The sequence below is a fragment of the Asterias amurensis genome, chromosome 8, assembly GCF_032118995.1.
Source record: "Asterias amurensis chromosome 8, ASM3211899v1".
NCBI classification, from domain to species: domain Eukaryota; kingdom Metazoa; phylum Echinodermata; class Asteroidea; order Forcipulatida; family Asteriidae; genus Asterias; species Asterias amurensis.
In genome coordinates, this window is record NC_092655.1 from 15,263,077 (window position 1) to 15,281,074 (window position 17,998).

At 39.9% G+C, this 17,998-nt stretch overlaps 1 protein-coding gene across 2 annotated transcripts; it reads right to left on the minus strand.

The window, feature by feature from the left end:
• Positions 1–864: 864 nt before the first annotated feature.
• LOC139941233 (nucleolar protein 56-like) lies at positions 865–17,903 on the minus strand. 2 transcript variants are annotated; one of them, XM_071937705.1, is made up of 10 exons: positions 17,768–17,903; positions 9,286–9,490; positions 8,091–8,261; positions 7,653–7,851; positions 6,837–7,024; positions 5,963–6,114; positions 4,991–5,091; positions 3,951–4,099; positions 3,548–3,669; positions 865–3,030 (listed from the first exon to the last, which is right to left on the minus strand). In XM_071937705.1, exons 1-10 carry the CDS (start codon positions 17,768–17,770, stop codon positions 2,725–2,727), a joined length of 1,596 nt encoding a protein of 531 aa, XP_071793806.1. In that variant the 5' UTR covers positions 17,771–17,903; the 3' UTR covers positions 865–2,724. The 2 variants fall into 2 exon arrangements, with proteins under 2 accessions (XP_071793806.1, XP_071793805.1); XM_071937704.1 differs by lacking the exons at positions 865–3,030; positions 3,548–3,669; positions 3,951–4,099; ... (4 more) ...; positions 8,091–8,261; positions 9,286–9,490 and adding exons at positions 11,207–14,021; positions 14,529–14,819; positions 15,335–15,682; positions 16,170–16,484.
• Between the last annotated feature and the right edge of the window lie 95 nt (positions 17,904–17,998).

The following is a 17,998-nucleotide window of genomic DNA, read 5'->3' on the forward strand; positions in this document are numbered from 1 at the left end:
ATAGAAAGCATGGGTCTGGCCGTGCTCCAAAAACAAAATTATCTTGGAGGGATAAGCTCAATGTGAGTATTGTTTTATGATTAAATTATAGATATCAATATAAACCACAAGGGAAACTGACTGGGTAAATTTGTAAATGATTTTTGGGGTTGAACAAAGAATTGACTAGAGTGGGATTCGAAACCAACGACCTCCGGATTAACGTGCCGGCGCTCTACCAACTGAGCTATCTAGCCCTATATTGGCGATGTCCCTATCGCCAATATAGGACTAGATAGCTCAGTTTGTAGAGCGCCGGCACGTTAATCCGGAGGTCGTTGGTTCGAATCCCACTCTAGTCAATTCTTTGTTCAACCCCAAAAATCGATTAAATTATAGTTACATAAATGAACTAGAGGGCGCACTGGTGATGCTGCTTGCACAAACGCGACGGGACCGTAAAGAGACACACGCGCCATTATGTACATGTACACGCGTTGAATATGAAGTACCAATTGAGTTTGTGTTTATTGAACGCTATGCGATGCTGTTTTGCCAACTTACCAAATGGCCACACACCGGGCCGCGTAAACACATGCTCTGCGATGCCGTTTTGTCAACTTAGAAAAAGGCTGCATGCCGAGTGCGTATGTAGGCCAGTGCGCCCCCTAGTCCTTATGTATAACTATGGATTAAACCCTCTTTGTGTACCTGAATTATCCTGATTTGTGGGACTATATTTGGACTGGATTGTTGTAAATTGCTGTGTGTATCGTGTAGTGTGCGAACCTTTTTATTACCTGTCAATGACTGCAATTAGTATTGTTATTTCGTTTTGTATGTGGGCTATGGGTTCAATTTAATAAACCAGTACAAGAGAGACTATTTTATATTCTTGACGCCATTGATTACATGTATTGTTTTATTGATTGTATTTTGGCAAAGCTCGTCCTTAATTAATCGAGGATCGGCTTCCTTCCCGTGTCTCTATATATCAAAGTTTAATATTTTTATCCTGAACAATTTAAGGAGGGTGACCCAGGCCACCTCGTTCGACTCTTACAGCCCTTTTTAAACATCGGTCTTTAATATCATAGTTGCCATTGCAGTGATGTAGAGGATAAATAATGGATTCTATGTAAATAATTGTGTTAAATAATAAGTTTAGACTTGGCGCCTCATACGACACGTCATGCATACAACATGCAGCTTCAGGTTTTGCATCCACGTACGTCGACTGGTACGTGACTTCATGCCGAGGTTTTGCATGTGCTTAAAGTCGTCACCAATGTTGTCTGCATGAGTCGAGGACCCCAAAACTATGGTATTGACATTCATTTGAAAAACCCAGGCTGGTCGACCATTTTGAGCTTTAGCAAACCTTGAAGAAACTCTAACAAGTAAGCAGACACTACTTCAGCCACAATTTTGAAAAAAATGCGTTACTTTTATTTGAAACCCGGGTCGGAAACCCAGGAGTGCTTGTTTGGGAGATAAATTACAAATGATGTACTGATACGCCTACTTTAAAGAATCCAACAAGAAAATTTTCATTGATATACCAGAAATTTTGTTAAGAAAAAAACAATTAAAGAGTTATTATTAAGAGAGAAAAAAAAGTTAAACAAGGTGGAAAAAAAGAGAAAGTAAAATTAAAAACTAAAAATCAACTGGCTGTTTTTCAATCATTACTTGATGCCCATTATTGTATCTGCTTGAAGGAATATACAGGGCTCAATTTAACAAAGGCCATAGATTAATTTGGAGTAGGATTTGAAACTTTGCACGATGGAAGTATAACAATTAGGTGATGTTTGCGCTAGCACCATGTGTCAATCTCATGTTGATCCTGAAAAGTACCGGTGGTTGACAACTCAAGGTTTTAATCGGTATGTTCTGATTGCCTTCAGGAGTATTCAACTTCAGGAGAATGTGACGATCAGACCATACTGAACAAATAGTCGAGCTGTCAACCACCCGAATCAACACCACTCATAAAATGATGTACATGTACACATAATGCTACCACAAACCTCAACTAATTAAAGATTAATCTAAAGACATGTATCTTAAATACCGAGCAAAGTGTAATGTCTTAATACAAATTCACTTCTGCAATATGCGGCAACTTATTTTGAGATGAAACCAAAGTGTTTTTCTAAAATCAAACCTCGGTTTAAACATTAATTATTATTGTGTCCATTTACAACACTAAATAATTAACCACAACAGAAATTGTCTGGGTTAATTTGTTTTAGTTCAACCCCAAATCAATTTACAGTACAAAGCTCCAACTTCAAAGATACCCAGAACTTCTGGGTTGGAAACCAAAATTGGAAACCAAAATTATTTGTGCCACCGTACCGTGGATGTAAAGAAACCGACTAGAAAAAGAAACAAATTTTATCCTGTTGCAGATCTTCAATAAGCTTATTTGAGGTATGGTGGACACAAAACTGTGTGTATACACCCAACCCAAACAGTACACTCCTATCACGACCGCCATACCTCAAAAAGCACGGAATACTTTGGTGCTGAAATTACTGAAAATAATGTTAACATATCCAGCTGAAAGTTTGTACATTGAATAGTTAAAATTGTTAGCTTACAGTAAATTCTCTTAAAACACTTTCATGATTCTGTGTGAACGCTCATGATTCCGTGTGAATCTAAGGAAGAGATTATTAGCTTTAACATTTGTAAAAAATAAATGAAGTACACTTCCATCATGCGTTTCCATTTTTTTCACTCGGATTCTTTTCTCTTCTTCTTTTTCTTATCCTTCTTGGGTGTGACAGTCTCCACGACCTCGGGTGTGGCCACCTCTGAGGCCCGCTTCTTCTTTTTCTTCTTCGGTGTCTCGGTTTCTTCCTCGTCTTCGGCTACTTTCTTCTTTTTCTTCTTGGGTGGCTGGTCCGTTTCCATGGGTTCCTCTGCATCACCGTTGATGTGCTCTTCTTCCAGGGTGGTGTTTGCTGCCTCCGACAGTCTCTTCTTGGCTTTCTTTGCCTTCTTCTTGGCTTTCTTTGCGGCAGTTTCCTCCTCTTTGACCTGTTAATATTTAGCAATTAAGGGTCTTATAGATAAGGTCTGTTCTGATGGGCTTGGGGAATAACTTCAATCGCTACTTGCAAAACATCACAACAAAAAATTATGCAAGTTCGCCCAAAACAAGGCTAAAAGCCACTCTAGGTAAAGGGCTGCAAGGAAGAAAACATAGGAATGCAGAAACTCAGTGGAGCTGAAGATAGGAATTGACATTCCTCTTAAAAGATGGCAGATCATAGGATATAGAGAAACATGCACCAGGCAAGGAGTTCCAAAGAGATGCAGTACGAGGGAAAAGCTTCTGGAGTAGCTCTTTGTTCTACATCTCGTCGTGACAACAAGGGTGTTTTTTCTTTCATTATTTAACTCGCAATTTCGACAACCAATTGAGTTCAAATTTTCACAGGTTTGTTATTTTATGCATATGTTGGAATACACCAAGTGAGAAGACTGGTCTTTGACAATTTCCAATAGTGTCTAGAGTCTTTAAAATGGCACATAAAACATTTTCTTGTTTTACCTCAGTCATTGCTTCTACCATGACGTCAATGTTCTTCCTTGGTGCATCTCCCGTCTCGTAGAAGGATAGACGTTCCTCAACCTGATCTTTGAGTTTCTCACCGTACACAGTGGTTGGGAAATCTGGAGGTTAGACACAAGTAAATCAAGGAAATCAATTTATATGACAGACCAAAAAAAAGAAAGAATTATTACAATAAAACAATTTTTTTTTCAAAGATCAACCTGAACAAAATTAACCAGGCCTGGAGTTTGATCTTTAAGAGGGCAAGGCCATTTTCGGCCACATCATAGAGAGGAAAACTCAAAATTTGTGACCAAATGCTAACTCAACACCAATTTATAAAGAATAAATAGTCTAGTAAGTTTCAGTGATGCGTACAAACAAAACAAAACAAAATTACCTGAAAAGCAGTCTATTCGTGATGCGATAGAACACTTGTTGGCCAGATAGCGTGAGATACGACCCTTGTTCTTCTGGCTAGCTCGTCCGATGAATGTAGAATGGAAGATGAGACCGTATTTGGGCGTATTTCCACGGGTCTTCAATGCTCTGTAAAGACAAATTAGTTTGAAGTATTATTTAAAGGCAGTGGACACTATTGGTAATTACTCAAAATAATCATTAGCATAAAACCTTTCTTGGTGACGAGTAATGGGGAGAGGTTGATGGTATAAAACATTGTGAGAAGCGGCTCACTCTGAAGTGCCATAGTTTTCGAGAAAGAAGTAATATTCCACGAATTTGATTTCGAGACCTCAGATTTAGAACTTGAGGTCACGAAATCAAGCATCTAAACGCACACAACTTCGTGTGACAAGGGTGTTTTTTTCTTTCATTATTATCTCCCAAGTTCGATGACTGATTGAGCTCAAATTTTCACAGGTTTGTTATTTTATGCATATGTTGAGATACACCAACTGTGAAGGCTGCTAGTCTTTGACAATTACCAATAGTGTCCACTGCCTTTAAATGGAAAGTACACACATTTGGTATCTTTCTCAATGAACACATTTGGTATCTGTCTCATAACTGATGGCAATAAAAACTTTGGGTTAGAATCCTACATAAAAAACTTTTAATAGTATAAAGCCTTTTGAGAAACATTTCACTTTGAAGTAATGTAAAAAGATTTCTATTCCCCAAAATATGAATCTGAAAATTGTTATCACATATTGCTTTTCATATTGTGTACTCCTATTGGGGAATAAGTGCACTGGGTTCTTTTAAATGCGTATACCTGCATGGACATAATCTTGCTCAAAATTGTTGGCAATATCTCAAAAAATGTCCACCTTTTGAAATTAAAATTTTCACATGTTAGTTCTATTGTATATAAGTACACTTATATCCATATTAAAACAATCGAGCAGTTCCCAAATCCAAAGCTATACTCTGCCTTTAAATACAAATTCTTGAAATAATCAAAATCAGGACCCTTACCTAAAGAGGGCTTTCTCAGCACCAAGAATCTGCACCGTGGAGGCGGGGTACTTGGCCAGATTTGTCAGGCTACCAGCATGAGAAATGAGTCGGGCACCCACCTAGAAAACATAAACATTACCAAATTAAATAGTGAAGTGAGTTTGTTCACAGGAGATGCAACTTGAGAATTAGAAATAATCAGACACGGAGAGAATCTGTCTGGTTCAACAAACAGACGGCCAGGTCCAACTCTTTCAGAACCAGAGCCGAGCTACAATTTTGTACACAATGTATGCTGATTTAGGGGCCACTTAGTCGCTATTTTCCAAAGCCGGTCTTTATACCGACCGTAAATACATCCCCACAGGACCGGGTTTTGACCAATCAGAGACTTGAAACCGTCCAAGGTATTTATGAATACAACATGTTTTGACTGAGAATACAGAACGTAGCATTTGATTAAAAAATTCACAATAAAATCCATTCATTAATAAGGTACTGTGGCAAACAACTTGATGCACTCCATTGAAGAATGTGCGATGTCAACAGTACCAAAAAGCAGGTGCAGCACACAGAAATATCAAAACGTGAAACAAGTAATTTGTTTTGATATTAGAAATTGAGGTGCTATGTTAATATTGACCCCTTGCGTGCACGTCACACACGACAACTGTCGTACGCTCACCATTTTGATTGGCAGTTATGTTATTATGTAAACGCTGCATCGTCTAAAAATGTGCACTTCACACTATCCACTGAATAAAGCACAGAGACATTGCCCACCAAAATGGCACATCCAAGATAAGTTATATGACGTCAGGTGAAATGGGTCAAAAGAAAAGAATGGAACAATTCATTCCCTGAATTGACCTTTAGTTTGACCTCTTTGTGTGAATGGAAGTAGGTGAAATCTTGCGTCCAATTGCGGTACAAGGGACTTTTGGCCGCTATGGTCTCTGAAAGGTTAGTATAGGCTCATGAGAGTCTTACCTGTTCACCAATGAGTGAAGAGAGGTTCGGGGCCACATTGTGCATTCTCTCCTGCAGGTAAATGTACAGGCTCTTACGGTAGTCCTGCAGTGCCATTACACGCACTGCAAACCGCTCAATATTGATCAGATCAATGGGTGATATGTCCATTCCTAAAATAATAATAACAATATTCAAACTTGAAAACTAAACAGTATATAAAGAACTTGTGACTATTCAATTGAAAGTTTTCTTATTACTCCTTCAAAATACTGAATAAGCAATGATGGCAACAGTTAACAGTTTTGAGATGTGCCCCTTTTCATCATATCAAAAGTTGATAAGAATTAGACAGTGCAATCTCCATAAAATGTAAGATTTTTTGTTTACTTCCATTAGAAAAAATGTGTAAAAATCATGCCTGCAGGAAGTCAAGGCTTGGTGGGTCGTCCGAAACACATGATGTCACAGGTCACATTGTCTATACAAGACTTTGATATGTATTCTTTCGAGGGTTGTAGAGTGTCGCGGCCGAGTGGTTAAGAGCATCAAATTCAAGTTCTGGTGCTAAGTCACCGGAGTGTGGGTTCGAATCCCGGTCATGACACTTGTGTCCTTGAGCAAGATACTTTACTATAATTGCTTCTCTTCACCCAGGGGTATAAATGGGTACCTGCGAGGGTAGAGGTTGATATTTTGAATGAAAAGCTTTCGGAGCGCCACGGCAGCTCGGGGCTGTATACTCCCTAATGGGAGCTGAGAAAGATTAAAGGGATGTTTATTGGCTCAATGACGAGGGGACTAATGTAAAGCGCATTGATACGGTTTATTGTGAAATGCGCTATATAAGAACTTGTTATTATTATTATTATTATTCAATGAGACAATAACTGACCCATTGATGAGCGCGAAGCATCCAGGATTGCCTGGGCCTTAGCACTGTCCATCACGATCTCCTCCAGAGCCTCCAGACTGTCCTCAGAGAGGTCTTTACGATTCTTGATGTAGTGAGCTACTTGAGCGTACATGGCGTTGTCGCTGACCACCTTCACCAACTCTGGGAAGTGGTAGGAGTACCACTCTCTGAAAAAAATAAACAAGGAAATCTCACATTAATAAAAAATATGTCAAAGTTGTTGCAAAGAAATGTTAAACCAATTAAAAGCAACATACTTCAGTGTGCAAGAATGACTGGCTGTTAAATTAAAACAATCTTTTAGAACAAAAATGCAACACAGTTATTGCCCAAACAGGAGACTGCCTTGTACATAAGACTTTATCAAGTAATTTCAGTTTTCTGTTGCATTTTTTCCCATTTTTTTTCTTCTGATGCCTTGAATTTGGCTCAGTTCAAGCAAATCAGAAATGGCTTTCTTTTCATTCTTTTCATTTCTTTCTCTATCTCATGCAGCCTGCAGCTTGAGGCTCTAAAGGAAGAAACAAGGTAATCAGCTGACACAAAGAATAAAATAGATGTTATTTTTGCATTCTGGATAAAGAAAATAATTTGTTTTTTACCCATCCTCTGATGTTTATTAAAGCACTGTACACTCTCCACTCTCCAAAGTTTTGTGGAAAAAAATCTACAGACAAATTACTCTAGAGGGGTTCAAACCAGCCTCATGCACATTGCTAGAGCGAGCAGTAGCAATGAGAAGCAGCGTGCCGAATATACATGAAATAGACATAGTCCAAATGGCATCCAACATACTTGATTCTCATAGAGAAGGTATTGATGTCCTTGTCCAGCTGATCCAGTAAGCTGATAGACTGGATGATCATGTTGTCCACACGGTTCACGTTAAACTTGACTTTAGCACGGGAGTAGCTGTGACCCAACCCAAGCTGGGCCTTCCCTGCTGCCTGTGCAGACAGTCCCTTGATTAGCTTGTGGAAGTGGTAGCGCAGCCCTTAAATATAATATAGAAAACAACAACCTTAGAACAATGTTTGAGTGAGAAATAACCTATTTAGACGGAGCCGCTTCTCACAATATTCTTTTTTATACTATCAACAGCTGTCCGTTGCTTGTTACCAAGTATATTTTTATGTTAACAACTATTTTGAGTAATTACCAATAGTGTCCAGTGTTTTTAAAGCATGTACAAACTGCATCAACAAAAACAAAGAGAGAGGGGAGGGATCTTACCTCTTAAGATCTCATTGACGACCCCTCCAGATTGGCAGGATGCACCCAGGGCCTCCTGAATGGCTGCTCCTATCTTGCTGTCAGCCACTCCGAGCTGGATCTTCTTTCTCTTCTTGGAGGACTCTGGTAGATTGGTATCCAAGAACAGATGGAGATCTTCATGCATCACACCTGAAAGGAGTGGGAATAACATCAAAGGGTCAACAACGAGAAGCTCACAATAAGAACTTAAATTGTCTCAGCTCTTATCAACATTGTTAATTGCATTTAAGGATAATGGCAGACCTGGAATTAGTCCATATCACCCACAGCAATTGCCATGGTGCCCTTTGCAAGCTTTCAAATCAAGTTTACAATTAAGTCATGGAAGTACTCCGTACCAGAGGGCAATTGCCGTGCCCTTGCTGTTCAAAGCATTAATATGTCTTGCCTCATCTTGTCAAAAAGAGAACTCCCCCTCCTCCCCCCACAGTGATTAGGATTTTTTTTTTCGATCAGCCGCCGATTTCACTCCGTACCAGAGAGCAACTGCCGTGCCCTTGTTGTTCAAAGCATTAATATGTCTTGCCACATCTTGTCAAAAAGAGAACTTCCCCTCCTCCCCCCAGAGTGATTAAGATTTTTTTTTCCAATCAGCCGCCGATTTCACCAAACTCTCCCTAACATAGGATTAATCTTAGAACTTAGGACGAGGTAGTTTTTGTATCCACAGACGTTATGACGCATTGAACCCATCCAAAGTTAGACGAGTTACTTGTCCTAACTTGAGATAGGATTAATCCTAGCGTTTCATCAAATCGTCTACAGGTCTAAACCCCCCCCCATTGTCCTGACTGTCCTAAAAGAGGTATGGATTTTAATATTATTCAGCAAAAAATAGATCATATGTTCTCCCAGTACGGCGCCCTCGCTTAAAAGTCAAAGGTGGTTATTAAATGGCCATGCGAATAAATCTGAGCCCTTTTATTGTTTTGTCATCATTTTAAGATTTTCTGCATCTAGGGTGTCCAGTTCATGAGGTCCATTCAATATAATAAACATGTCAAAGGGACACGCACTCTGATTGGTGGAAGACTGCAAATGTGGGGATGTATTAATGTTATCTGAAATGAAACTGCCCTTACAATCATTAACAAGGCAATCCAGGGCAAATGAGTAACAAAGACTGGAACAAAACGTAGCGTATTGTACTCACCTTCTGAGATACTGTTGATGTTGTCTAGAGCATTGGCACCAGACTTGAATGGGGCAAAAGCATGAAGCTTGACGAGGGACGCAAATTTGCCAAAGTCCGTCACGCTCTTCTCTACATCAGCTTGCAGCATGGAGATCTCCTCAAACTCTGTCACATCAAAGAGGCCATAGCCAGAGGCGTGCTCATAGAGCACGTACATTTTCACCTGTTGTATAATTGAGAGATATACATGTATGAGAGTAACTCACGTAATGAAAAAAGTACAAGAACTTCTGCATTATCAGACCTTGAGACCGTTGCCCCTGGTCTTGGCCTTGGTGCCCCTTCAAAAGTTTCCCATTGACTTAAACATTTCCCAATGGAAGTGCCCTTTGCAAAGTGAAACCTTGCCATTTCAAAGATGAAATTCCAGGCCTGGCATATGCTACGAACAATGCACTAAATCAATGCAACATACAAAATGATTTGTAGATACTCTCTCGGACATCTGATCGTCAGAGGAGTTCCCGTTTGACACTGTTGACTTACCCTTCAAGACCATTGAAGGCAAACCTAGGTGACAGGCATTTGTGAAGGCTGCTTCTTAACTATGGAATAATCTCCCATTAGAACAACCATCTTCATTCACTTCAAAAATTTAGGTACTTCTTCAAAATGTCCACAGATTTACAATAAACTTACACGGTTTGAAGATAATGATAGTAGAAAGCTTCCCTTCAAATATTACTTACTGAGGTGCTGTAGTGTTTGAGAAATGAGTAAAACAAGTCACAAAACAATTTTCGTCTCAGTGAGGCGAAAAATATTTTAGCATGAAAAACGTAGAAGTTCTGGTTAACACATTTCTACATCCTAAAACTGAGACGAAAATTATGTTTGTGACATTGTTTTACTCATTTCTCAAAAACTCTGAACCTCAGTATGTAATATTTGAAGGGAAGCGTTCTACTATCATTATCCTCAAACTGTGTAAGTTTAATGTAAATCTGTGGACATTGTGTTTTGTGTTAGAAAAAGTAAATACATGTAGACCCTTATAAGGGAATCAATGTGTGGTGAAGAGGTTTTCAGCTAGTGGTTTAAACCCAACGAGGCCTGGCTCTTGATAATTTTACAGAGACGAAGTTGAGGTAAATTATCAAGATCCAGGCCTATGCGGGTTTAAACCACTAGTTGAAAACTGATTCAACACACTTTGATTCCCATTCATAATACCTTTTTGGTCAAAAAACATCAACACTTATGGTCAAAAAGTAAAACAAATTCAAAAATAATGTTCCAATGATTTCTTTCAACACAACACCCCTCCAGCTATGAAATGGTAAGGCCCAGTCAAGGCCCTCGGGTAAATAACTCCTTATAAGGGAGTGCTGTGCGCGTCGTGTGTGATGTGGCACAACCGTCTTGGCAGTTGCTCTTGACCAATAGGAATAAAGAAACCGTCTTATAAGCACAGGTGCAAACTGATAACTCGCATGTCACACCCATGTTTCAACACTTTTTACTGGTCATAAACAAAGGTTTATACACACCCATGTGACGCGCTTTCCACCAATAGGAATAGCGAAACTGTCTGAGGTATTTATGAATATGTATTTAACTCCAAAGTCACGAACCAATTCGTTTATGATTAATTCATACCAGTACTTTAGTGTTGTTCTTTGTATTTTCTGATTTTTTTTTTACCACGAAAGCTCTGATTTTTTTTTATAGCGAAAGCTTGTGAGCCCGAAGCCCAACTACAAACATCTGTCTTTGGACGTAGAAGCCCTCTGCAGTATTGGCATTCTATATGGTTTTTTAAGGAACACGTTGCCTTGGATCGGACGAGTTCTACCAATCAAATGACAAGGATCAAGTATGGGAACGATTGTACAAACACAGTAAGAAGTGTCCAGGTAATTTGGAATGATTGATAATTAAACAATGACACTCTCTTTTCAAACAAAATATTAATGCAATATTACATTTCCTTGTGTTTATTTTATTATAACTTGACAAAAAACTTTACAGATAAGTTAGCACTTGAGAAATTAGGAATTATGTAAAATGCAAGATTTGCCATTCATGCTGAACACACCAGATCAAGATCAATTTGCACTAATTTCGTTGAATGCAATTTTTCATCGAGTGCATTTTTTGGTTGATACATGTACAAGTGTACATCAGTAGTTAGTATATAATAAAAAAAAAAAAAAAAAAAAAAAGGTCAACAAGATCACTGAGGGTGCATTTCTTCCGAAAATTTTACATTACACTAGGGCCTATATATACACAAGCTTACTGGTCCCCAATTCATTATTTATTGAGATCCAACATGCTACATTTGTGCTGTATATAACAAATAACTAGCTACAACAGTGCAGGCCTGATAATTCACGTAGGCAATGGAGGTGTTTTCTCTCCATGCCCCCAGGTTATTGCCTTGGTGCCCTTAAAATGCTACAGTACAAATTTACATTTTCCTCAGAGTGTCCTTTTACCAAATAGAAAATGTCTCGGTGCCCTTGCCCTTTCAAAAACGAAGCATACAAGCATACAGGCCTACAGTGCAGTGAACTCTTAAAATGTACAAATTTAGAATGATGGAAATGGTAGACGTGCAAGGCGTCAATATTTGCAGGTTCTTTTTACCCCCATCAATACAATAAATTGGTTTCATGGTCAAAAATAAAAAAACACATCTCAGAATCCAATTCATTCAATAGAGACTTAGAATGACAATCTTAAGCCAGGAACACAAGACCAGTGGTAAAGCTGGGAACGACCATAAAATCTTTCTTTTTCATATTAAAAACTATTCACAACATTGTTTAAGAAAATCGGGCAAACTTGATTGCCACGAACACCGACAATTAAGCAAACTCCAATGATTTTGTGCAGGTATTTTACAAACAGTATCTTCTTTGCATATGGCACTACTCCACCACAGAAACAAAACAAACGACACCGGCCAACATCACTAGTTTCGAGTTAAATGTTCAATACTGTTGGAGATTGGCATTCAGAAACGGAAGCAACTGGATATCTCTAGCATCTAACAGGGACCTCTTGGCTGTAATGCGCCCACCCGCTGAGCTGAATAACTGCTCTGAGGGAACGCTGGTCGACGGAATGCAGAGGTACTTCATGGCAACTGCCGACAGCATCGGGTACCTGGGACCATTCTGCTGCCACCACTTGAGAGGCTCTGCCTCCAGACCAAGGCGGGGTTCAGTGAGGTACCTGCGAATCTCATCTTTAGCGCCTCCTATGGGTTCTGAGTCAGCCACGCCCATGTTCTCATCTTCGAACATGTTGCCCAGTAAGGAAGCCCACGCCATGACGGGTTTTTTAGAGGGGGGCTCGTCTGTCGAGGCACTTTCATCTATCCTGTTCTCTGTGAGTAGCAAGGCCTCCTTGGCAATCTCATTGTGAAGTTCAATCTTCTGCATCTCAGAGAGGAAAGGCAGTTTCTTGTAGCGGGCGTCTAAAAACGTGGCCTTGGGGAGGATGACAGAGTTACTAGGGTCATCGTAAACACTGAACAGCTCTTCCGCCATGGCTTGTTTCATCTCGGTGATCTCGGGCAGGTCGCCTGCTCTCTGCTTCAGAACTTCCTTCAGATAATATAAAGCTGGCATGAGTCCAGATACAGAGACGTAACTTTTGCCGAGGAAGGTCTCTGAAAGTGTCTGAAGAGGAGCTAAGACTTTCTCAATCTCTTCGACAATTTTTATGTCGGTCTCAGAAAACTCCAGATCCATTCTCTCTGAGGCAGCAAGTACCGTCTTCAGTAGCTCTCTCTTATCCAGTATGGCCCTCAACATGCTGTGTGTTGTGCCAAGTGGAACTTTCAGGTCTTGCATGGTGATGTCCAGGGAGGTTTCCTGGGGGGTCGCTGGCCGTGGTGGCTCTGTCTGGTGGATTGAGGTCAATGCAGAGATATCAGTGTGGTCCTCTACTCCTATCTGAGCTGCTGTCACTAACTGCTCCAGGACATCGAGCTGCCGCTGGACATCAAGGTGCTGGTTACTGTCATACTGCTGAGAAATGTCCACTTGCTGGGAAGCCCCCGGGACTTCCGCCTCTGCCTGGATAGACTCATCGATGGAAATTTTCAGTTTTGGCGAACCATGGATAAACTCTACCAACCTTATGCAACACTGAATGGGCCCTTGGACACCAGGGCACTGCAGTCCTGCGATGACCAAGGAATTCAGAGTGTGGCCAAGGCACGGGACATGCTTTCCTGTGAAGCTGTTCTTCACAGCGTTGTTGGTGACCAGAGCGCTGATCTTTAGCGGGTCATCACTGATTCCCCACTCGGCAGCAACCTTGTTGAGAAACTCTGCTATGTGCACGGCATCGTGAGGCAGAGGAAACTCTACATTCTCTAGCATGAAACTTTTCAGCTCCCAGTCAAATGTCAGAAGGTGAGCCGTCACGGCCATGTACTGCTCGATGGAAGAGCGCCCCCAGACATCGATAGAAAGCGCAACGTGTTTGGCCTCCTTCACCATCGGCATGACAGTCGTTTGCTTGACTTGATCATACAGGAGGGGCATGACCCGCAGGGTGAAGTCTTCCCTTGTCGGGAGGTTGTATCTTGGATCAAACTCATACAGCATTTTCCTGAAGCTGGGCTCTTCTAAGGATTCCAGAGGCTTCAGGTCCTTTGCAAGATAGTTGGCAACACAAGCCGACAATCTCTTTCTTCTGCTGGTCTGCAGTATACCTGTTCTTTGCTGTCTCCCCTGTGGAATATAAACGACAAGAGGGGAAAAATATATTAAGATGATAAGAAAAGGAAACTTGAACACAAATTGCAGATTTCATCTATTTGAGTATTGTAACAGAGTTTTAACCCCCCCCCCCCCAAAAAAAATAACAAATACCATTTGCAACTCTAAACAAACACCAAATGTTTTCTTGAATTTACGTTACTTATTTCCATGAATTTTGTTACTCTTTATCCTAATAAATAGAGCCTTGTGAAGTGTATAAACAGAGCTACAGTAATGTACATCGTAGGCACGCTAGGCAATTTACAGGCAACCAGTTCAAGACAATCAATATCAAAGAGAATCCATATGAATGTTCACATATTATTCTTCGGGATGACAATACAATATTTGAAGAAAAAAAAATGCTTCTGTGCTACTAAAGTGGTTCTATAGTCTGCATGGCAATTAATTGCCTCAAAGTTGCATGTAAAAGTTGCCTCGTATGATAAGGCCATTAAGCATCCACACTTGTCTCACCTCACTAGATGGTGTGCCCATCATCCTCCGTGGGGTACTAGCGACCATCTTGTGTACCCTCGGATGACGATGATCCAGATGGTTCCGCATGACGGTGGTGCTGGAGTTAGTGTAGATCAGCTGCTTGCCGCAGATGGCACACACTGCTTTATCAGTAGACAAGGCCTCGTCCGGGTCGTTGGGGTCAGGCATGAAGCCGAAGAAGCGCCAGATAGCGCTGGAGGTGGCTCCTTTCTTACGAATTAGGCCTTTCTTTTGCAGCAGGTCTTCGGAGAAGAGTTCTTCTTCTGTCTGCAAAACAAAACCCACAAAAACAACATTTAAATTCTAAATCTTCCTTTTTCATTTTGACCAGAGTGGAAATATTATAGTAGTGGAAATCTGAATTGCACGTAGGCAATTAGTAGTTTTATAAATTATTTAACTGTCTTTGAAACAACAAGAATCAACTAAAGTATCCATGGCCCAAATTCATAATTTCATAAAGCTGGAGCATTTGTTACATTGATGTAAAATCTTCTCTGGTAACCAGTTTCTATTTGAAGGAAAATTGTAATGCACTAAGCATTTTCATTTAAGCTTACAGATTTCATGAAACTCTGCCTAGGGCTCAAATTCATTCATAAAGCCTGCAAGTACAAAAACTCGCTAAGCACAAACAAATCTTGCATAGAAAAAGTAGATTACCAACCAGAATACCATACAGTTGACATTGCTGTGACTGGTACGCTACTTATTTCTTGCTAAGCAGAGAAATTTGATGAGCAGAATTTGGAAATCTGGCTCTTTTCTCCAGAGATTCTTACCAATGAAGCCATATTTGATTCCTCGATCTCGGCCTGATCCTCTGCAACTTTCACTTTGGGGTCGGTGGCGTTGATGTCCAGCATGTCCTGTGACACCTCCACCATCTCCCACTGATTGTGCTCAGCAAACTCCTTCTTGTGGATGAGGCGCATATGGGAGCGCATTGGAGAAGTGCCGCCATGATAACTCATCTTCTTCTCGCAGAGGTCACAGGTCACAAACTCCTTGTTGGTCTCTTGGGTCTCGGGGTCGATGGGGAAGTAGAAGTAGTTCCAGACCCAGCTGGAGCTTCTCTTGGGGACCATATTCTTCCTCTTGCGAAGCTCATTGCCTTGAAGCCGTGACGACTGGAAGCAAAAAATAATAAAAGATGATTAAATTAACTTTTATTTTGTTTGCCATCAGTGGCTTTGGTACAAATATAATTATCATTTTATTTTTGTTCTCAACTTCCCTATCATAATTCTACGCCTTGTGCAAGTCTACAATGTTTATCGCAAAACATCTCTTACTTATTATTTGAAATTAAAAATTATTTGAATTCGTGAATGGGAAAAGCTTTATATGCAATCAAAACAAAAAATCAATAACAAAATTGTGAAATTGGATTTTGTTATAAGTAAGAAGAAGAACATTTTATGGAAATGACAAGTACAGATTACTGAAACATGAAACTTTAGACAATTATAATAAATTATTTAGATTGGAAAATATTTCTTTACAAAACACAAACAAACCTGGCTAAATTTATTTTCAAGGAGTATTGGTTGAACTGATTTTTTTGCCGAAAAGAAAGCCAAAGTAATATTTAAGTAAAACAGGGATGGTACTCACCATAGTTGATCGAACACCCTTTGGTCGGCCCACTTTTCCCTTGGCCATTTTTTTTTCTGGTGGAGCTTTTACGAGGGTGTCAAACACATTGGGGTGGCGCCCCTTCAGATGTTTATGCATCACCGTGGTGCTCTTGTTGTACGAGAGGCACTTGTTGCACAGCGCACAAACAATTTCATCCTCGCAGGCCGGTTCAGTTGGATCGCTGGGGTTGCACGGAAACCCAAAGTATTTCCAAATGGGACTGGAAAAGCCTTTTCGAACGAGGAGGTTTTTCTGCAGCAATAGATCTTTCTGCATGATTGTGCCACGAGGCTGTAGAAAAAGAATAAGATAAAAGCTCTCTCAACGTTTTGCAGGTGGTAGGCCTAACACTTTGGAACTTTTTCTCTATTCTGTATTCTCTTAGCCTTTTTGTCACAAGATCATTGCTGTTTTCTGCCTCATAAGTTCGAAAATGCTTTACCAATCCTTAACATTCCTGTGACGTTTCAGGAGATGTTCTCAATCTGTGGAATTTAAAAGGTATTTCGCCTCATACTCTTCTTAGCATGGATGCTAAGCATGGATGCTTAGCATGCTTAGCACACTGCATTTATAATTTTAAGTCATTTAAAATTTATTTAAAATTTATGTGAAACATAATTTTGAGGGACTGAAATAGCAAAACAAAAATTTTCCTTTACGGTTGGAATTTGCGATTAAACCTGGGCCCATTTTCTTAGATCTGCTGACCGCAACTTCGCAAGCAAAGAATCAGTTCAACGGAAGCAGGGAATTTCGCTCTTACGTCAAGCGTAATGTCACGGGTAAGCAGGTAAGTTTTGCTTGTGCACATGAATATTCATGTATTCCACAATCTTCACTTACACTTTTTGGCACTTGCACAGTAAGTGGAGACTGGACATGCTGGAGAAATCAGCGCAGAACTCGGCGATGACAGAGCCATAAAATTGGGCCGCATTTGATTTGTTTTTGGATAACTTTCAGTATGGCACCACCACTTTTTCACTCATTTTTACAAAAAGGGATATCTCCTCATTGAGATAAATTAATTAGACCTACTATATTTATAATTCATATCGAATAAAAAAGTGGTGGTGCCATACGAAGCGGGGAGTTTTTCCTTGTTTTGTTGGGACTGTTTTTACCTTTAAAATTAATTTTAAATTTAACAAGAAAAATCTATTGAGCGGGAAGTTTTTCCTTGTTTTTTTGTTGGGACTATTTTTACCTTGAAAATTAATTTTAAATTTAACAAGAAAAATCTTCCAAAACTAAAGCTACAGTTACAGCACTTCCACTTGTGTTAGTACGTCAAAACATTAGTTTACCGGAAACCGTTCTCAATTAAAAACACTTGAGACAAAATAAATAGTTTTTGCTGGTGTGGGGGTTTAAAAATAAAATGCACATGTATGCCCCAGATGTCGGAATTACACGAACCTCAATAACAATGCACATTATTACATTTACAGTATTCATACAGCACTTCGATGTTCGACGAACTGCAAATTGATTTGCTAAAATATACATTTTATGATCAATTTGTGAGCTTTTAACATATCTAATAAAACAACCTAATGTCTAAATCTTACCATTTTGAATTTATGCTCTCAGTAAGTGGCAGAATAAGCACAACTCTTCAAATCAACATTTCTAGGTTTGGAAGAAAGTTCAGGGGCTTCTGTTGCGAACTTGAAGCCACGCCGCGTGTGCTGTAAAGTGACTGGTACCTAGTGTAAATTCCAACACATTCTTAACGCAGTTTCTGCACACCAGCTAAAACAGCATGGCGATAAGCCGTGTGCGCAAGCATGGCAAGTCTA

Excerpts from the sequence above, each read along its gene's own strand:
- LOC139941233 (XM_071937704.1), bottom strand. Across the intron at positions 14,820-15,334 it reads AATCAAATATGGCTTCATTG|ACAGAAGAAGAACTCTTCTC; the intron begins GTAAGAATCTCT and ends TTTGTTTTGCAG. Across the intron at positions 14,022-14,528 it reads TGGGCACACCATCTAGTGAG|GGGAGACAGCAAAGAACAGG; the intron begins GTGAGACAAGTG and ends TATATTCCACAG.